This window comes from Saccostrea cucullata, unplaced genomic scaffold, assembly GCF_032062105.1.
Source record: "Saccostrea cucullata isolate Sc308-1 unplaced genomic scaffold, CSIRO_AGI_Scuc_v1 ctg3423, whole genome shotgun sequence".
Taxonomy (NCBI): domain Eukaryota; kingdom Metazoa; phylum Mollusca; class Bivalvia; order Ostreida; family Ostreidae; genus Saccostrea; species Saccostrea cuccullata.
Genome location: NW_026933067.1, coordinates 28,404 through 34,738, shown reverse-complemented (window position 1 = coordinate 34,738; position 6,335 = coordinate 28,404). Strand labels below are relative to the sequence as shown.

General features: G+C 38.3%; 1 protein-coding gene across 1 annotated transcript; it reads right to left on the bottom strand.

Annotated features, from left to right (window-relative positions):
* Window positions 1-4,720: 4,720 nt before the first annotated feature.
* On the bottom strand, window positions 4,721-5,971 carry LOC134237141 (uncharacterized). The gene is made up of 2 exons (XM_062719233.1): window positions 5,892-5,971; window positions 4,721-5,096 (listed from the first exon to the last, which is right to left on the bottom strand). The coding sequence occupies exons 1-2, from the start codon at window positions 5,969-5,971 to the stop codon at window positions 4,721-4,723; spliced, it is 456 nt and encodes a 151-aa protein (XP_062575217.1).
* Window positions 5,972-6,335: the final 364 nt, after the last annotated feature.

Below are 6,335 nucleotides of genomic sequence, written 5' to 3'. Positions count from 1 at the left end.
AGAAGATTTTGAGCTTATGCAATGTAATTTTATACCAAAACTCCATAGGACTTCTCTCACACCTCTCAAAGTGCCCCACCCCGTTTGTTTTATTAGTATTTATAGTATTAATTGTCGCTATTTTTAGCGCAGGGGCATGAGGAGAGTTATTGCGTATAAAACAGGTTCTCGGCGGACTTTATGTTCTTATTACATCTATTAGAACTGTTTAATAAAGGCTAAATAAATCAAACACCATGGATTGTGTAAAATTTTGAGAATACCGAACATGAAAACATGAATATATACATGCATGTGACTTCAGTTCTGCATATACTTCACGCAGCGTAAAGCGATTCCGTGGTCTAGTGGTTATGTCTCTCGCTTCAAATGTGAGAGGACACGGGATCGAATCTCGGTCGATCCTTTATTTCTTTTTTAGCTCACCTGAGCCGAAGGCTCAAGTGAGCTTTTCTGATCACATTGTGTCCGTCGTCCGTCCGTCTGTCCGTCCGTCTGTCCGTCTGTCTGTCCGTCTGTAAACTTTTCACATTTTCGACTTCTTCTCAAGAACCACTGGGCCAATTTTGACCAAACTTGGTACAAAGCATCCTTGGGTAAAGGGAAATTTAAATTGTTAAAATGAAGGGACATATCCCCTCGCAAGGGAAAATAATCAAGAAAAGACAAAAATAGGGTGGGGTCATTAAAAAATCTTCTTCTCAAGAACCACTGGGCCAGAAAAGCTGAAACTTATATGGAAGAATCCTGATATAATGTGGATTCTAAATTGTTCAAATCATGACCCCCGGGGGAAGGGCGGGGCCACATTGGGAAATCAAAGTTTTATATAGAAATATATAGGAAAAATCTTTGAAAATCTTCTTCTCAAGAACCACTGAGCTAGAAAAGCTGAAACTTATGTGGAAGCATTCTGGTATAGTGTAGATTCTAAATTGTTCAAATCCTGACCCCCGGGGGAAGGGCGGGGCCACAATGGGGAATGAAAGTTTTACATAGAAATATATAGGAAAAATCTTTGAAAATCTTCTTCTCAAGAACCACTGGGCCAGAAAAGCTGAAACTTATGTGGAAGCATCCTGATATAATGTAGATTCTAAATTGTTCAAATCATGACCCCGGGGGGAAGGGCAGGGCCACAATGGGAAATCAAAGTTTTACATAGAAATATATAGGAAAAATCTTTGAAAATCTTCTTCTCAAGAACCACTGGGCCAGAAAAGCTGAAACTTATATGGAAGCATCCTGATATAATGTAGATTCTAAATTGTTCAAATCATGACCCCCGGGGGAAGGGCGGGGCCACAATGGGGAATGAAAGTTTTACATAGAAATATATAGGAAACATCTTTGAAAATCTTCTTCTCAAGAACCACTGGGCCAGAAAAGCTGAAACTTATGTGGAAGCATCCTGATATAATGTAGATTCTAAATTGTTCAAATCATGACCCCCGGGGGAAGGGCAGGGCCACAATGGGAAATCAAAGTTTTACATAGAAATATATAGGAAAAATCTTTGAAAATCTTCTTCTCAAGAACCACTGGGCCAGAAAAGCTGAAACTTATATGGAAGCATCCTGATATAATGTAGATTCTAAATTGTTCAAATCATGACCCCCGGGGGAAGGGCGGGGCAACAATGGGGAATCAAAGTTTTACATAGAAATATAGAGGAAAAATCTTTGAAAATCTTCTTCTCAAGAACCACTGGGCCAGAAAAGCTGAAACTTATATGGAAGCATCCTGATATAATGTGAATTCTAAATTGTTCAAATCATGACCCCCGGGGGAAGGGCGGGGCCACAATGGGGAATCAAAGTTTTACATAGAAATATATAGGAAAAATCTTTGAAAATCTTCTCAAGAACCACTGGGCCAGAAAAGCTGAAACTTATGTGGAAGCATCCTGATATAATGTAGATTCTAAATTGTTCAAATCATGACCCCCGGGGGAAGGGCGGGGCCACAATGGGGAATCAAAGTTCTATATAGAAATATATAGGAAAAATCTTTGAAAATCTTCTTCTCAAGAACCACTGGGCCAGAAAAGCTGAAACTTATATGGAAGCATCCTGGTATAGTGTAGATTCTAAATTGTTCAAATCATGACCCCCGGGGGAAGGGCGGGGCCACAATGGGGTATCAAAGTTTTACATAGAAATATATAGGAAAAATCTTTGAAAATCTTCTTCTCAAGAACCACTGGGCCAGAAAAGCTGAAACTTATGTGGCAGCATCCTGGTATAATGTAGATTCTAAATTGTTCAAATAATGACCCCCGGGGGAAGGGCGGGGCCACAATGGGGAATCAAAGTTTTATATAGAAATATAGAGGAAAATTCTTTGAAAATTTTCTTCTCAAGAACCACTGGGCCAGAAAAAGTGAAGCTTATGTGGAAGCATTCTGGGGTAGTGTAAATTCTAAATTGTAGGAATCATGACCTCCGGGGGAAGGGCGGGGCCATAATAGGGAATCAAAGTTTTACATAGAAATATATAGGAAAAATCTTTGAAAATCTTCTTCTCAGGAACCACTGGGCCAAAAAAGCTGAAACATATGTGCCCATGGAAGGATCATGGGGTAGTGTAGATTTCAAAATGTCTAAATTATGATCAGTGGGGTAGGGTGGGGATGCATTATGTATAACAAGGGTGAAATCTGGTAAAGAACAGAATGGTCAAAGCTTCTCAGGTGAGCGATGTGGCCCATGGGCCTCTTGTTTTTTTAAATACTTTTTTTTTACTAAATGATAGTATTCAGCATGTGAAATGAAAAATTTATGAGGTTATAAAATCATCATTATAGTGTGATAAATATTCCATATAAAAAATCTTCTATACACATAATAAAGAATAAGCAATCAAATCTTTATATTATATGCATATTGACATACATGTATTTTATTTCCTTCGGTATACATGTATACATTTAATAATTCTACAAATTCAGTCAGGGGGGCCGACTTTTTCCCTATGCGGGGGACACGAATTCTCTGAATTAGCTTGTTCAGTTAGTATTAAAAAAACTATATTAACGAATGGATGACCTATCGGCAATTGCAATCAAAATTTTGAATGAAAATAAAACATTAAATTACAAAGCTGTTATTTACTTTAACCAACAATTTTTTTAGCTAGTATGATTTCTCTACTAGCTTCAAACCTTGTGATATGATTTATTATGCGTGGTAAAAATTATAATCTGTGCATGCATGTTTGGTATGAATCCAATGCATTCATCTACGAAACCAGAAGTCTCTGTCGAGACTGTAGCTCTACTGGTTTGTACTTATAACAAAGGATGAGAAAAGAAGCCATTGCCATCAGACCAGAACTGTAGGATGACTAGCGTTTTAAAGGAATTTCAAAGAAAATTCAATTTTGAGTAACCATGGCAACATCGTTCATCGAAATTAAAATCCAATGCACCATTTTATGTATCTTAGTGTAGTCTACTTGTGTGCCAAGTAATATTGAAATCAAATCAAAACTGTAGGAGGAGTAGCGTTTTAAAGAAATTTCAAAGAAAATTCTATTTTTAGTAACCATGGCAACACCGTTCATCAAAATAAAAAACAAATTCACTATTTTATGTATCTTAGTGTAGTCTACTTGTGTATTATGTAATATTGAAATCAGACCAAAACTGTAGAAGGAGTAGCATTTTAAAGGAATTTCAAAGAAAATTCTATTTTTAGTAACCATGGCAACACCGTTCATCGAAATCAAAAACCGATGCACTATTTTATGTATCTTAGTGTAGTCTACTTGTGTGCCAAGTAATACTGAAATCAGACCAAAACTGTAGGAGGAGTAGCGTTTTAAAGGAATTTCAAAGAAAATTCTATTTTTAGTAACCATGGCAACACCGTTCATCGAAATCAAAAACCGATGCACTACTTTATGTATCTTAGTGAAGTCTACTTGTGTGCCAAGTTATATTGAAATCAGACCAAAACTGTAGGAGGAGTAGCGTTTTGAAAAATTGTTTACAGACAGACGGACAGACAGACAGACGGAGGGACGACGGACACCTTACTATCGCATAACCTCTTCTGGTCTCTGACCAGTAGAGCTAAAAACGGCCTTTTAAAAGCGAAGAACCTCACCTCGCACATGTCCTCTTCGTGCCTGCTGGCACATAAGGCCCCAACACACTGCCTCCACCTGCCTATGTCTTTGGCTGCTGCCCTCGCTGCTGCCCAGCTTTTTCATCCCAGTTGTAGCATCTCTTGCCCTGTGGTCCTTCTCCTTGTTTTTAGCTGCCATGCTAATGCATTGTACATATCATGGTGTTATCCATCCTCAGTACATAGCCAATCCAATTCCACTTCCTGAGGGTTATCATTTCTCTTGCTGTCTTTGTTCTATGATGGATAGTTTTGTTTCCAGTCTGTTGGTAATGTCCTCATCAGTTCCTTCCTTTGTCGTTATCGCACCTCCAAGATAGGTAAGTGTTTCTACATCGTCCATCTTGCCCATCAATCTTGACTGCCTCTTTTATGTAAGTGTTGAGCTTCATCACTGGTTTTCTCTATGTTTATTCTGAGGCCAGCTTGTCCAGCAGTTTCATTGAGTCTTTGTGTCTCTTGCTGGATGTCTTGAAATTTGGAGGAAAGTAAGGCAAGATCATTTGCGAAGTCTAGGTCTTCGAGTTTTGTTGCGAAATTCCACCTTATTCCTATTGGTTCTCTTTCTGTAGTTCTTTTCATTACGTAATTTATAACCAACAGAATAGGAATCCAGACATTGTGGACCCCTGCTTCCCTCCTGTTGTTTCCCGGAACCAGTCCGTTTCTTCCCCATCGTCTAGGACTGCACATTGAAATGATTCATATAGGAGTTTCACCATTCTGACCACGTTGTCTGGGATGCCATAAAACTTCATGATAGACTCAAGGCTCTCACTGTGAATGGAATCAAATGCCTTTTCAAAGTCAACATAAATTACAAACAATGTTGAATTCCATTCGGTGCATTGCTCTTTGATGTTACGGAGTGTAAATACCCGTAGTTTTGTAATACTCCTTCTTCTGTAGCCAGCTTGTTCCTTGCACAGCTGTTTTTCCACTCCATCTTGAAAATTCTTTGTATAACTATTCTGGAGAATACTTTACTTGATACAGACAAAAGTGTTATACCTCTATAATTATCGCATATTGATCTATCACCTTTCTTTGGGATCTTCACTATAAGGCCTTTACTCCAAACCGATGGTATACTAGTAGTTTCTTGTTTCCAGATTGTTGAAAAGAGTTTTTCCAAATATCTTGCTGTTGTCTCTGTGATGTCTTTAACATTTCAGCTTTTATCCCATCTAATCCTCCAGCTTTTCCATTAGTTCAATTTCTTTATAGCCTTGGCAATTTCATCTTTCCATATGGGACTTGTATCCATCTCATCTAATACTTAGATGTTCGCGTTGCGGGCGGTTTAATATTTCTTGAAAGTGTTCTTTCCACCTTTTCTTTCTTTCATCTTGACTCATAGGCGTTTGGGTCAAGGATACTGTATATCTTCTATATAATGTATTGTCGAGAAAATTCGAACTATACTCGTAACATTTGTTTTCAGTGAACAGTGTGAATTATTAGTTTTTTGTAAAGCTTTCTGCTTTATATACACTAGAATATCACGGAATCCTTGACCCAAGCGCCTATGTCTTGACTCTCAGGATCTTGCCCTCTTTATCCGTTATTGCCGTTGTCATGCCTTTCTTCTCATTACTTCGCACTCTAGTTATCTCGTATACTGTTTTCATGTGCCCATTACTTGCTGCTCTTTCTGCTTCTGTAATCATGTCTTCTGTCCACTTTCTCCTGTCATTCCTCATACTGCGTTTTACCTCTCTGTCTTTTATTAAATATTTATTTCTCAAGCTTCTTTTTTACCTTTCTGATCTGTGTTGGTAAGTTGGAGTTTTAGCCGCTTCCTGTCTCCTACCACTTTCCAAGAGTCTCTTCTTATCCATGGTTTTCGTCCCCTTTCTTTTACCTCAAGTATGCTGTCTGCTGTCTTGCTGTAACCTTTTATCATATTTCCTCAGATGTCTTCAACACTTTCTATTCCTTCTAGCACTTGGAATCTATTTTTAAGCTCCAGTGTGAATGCTCTCCTTTTCTCGAGCTATTGTAGTTGTGTAACATCATACTTCTTTCTGTGTATGTCTGCATTTTGCTATTGTTTCTTCAATTTTATTCTGATCTTACACCTTGACAGTTCATGATCACTGCATGCATCGCGGAGCCGCGGCTCCTCTCATCGCTGTTGTATCTAAGATAGATGTTCTGTGTTGTTTCGAAATAAGCACATGATCAATTTGGTTTTCCGTCATT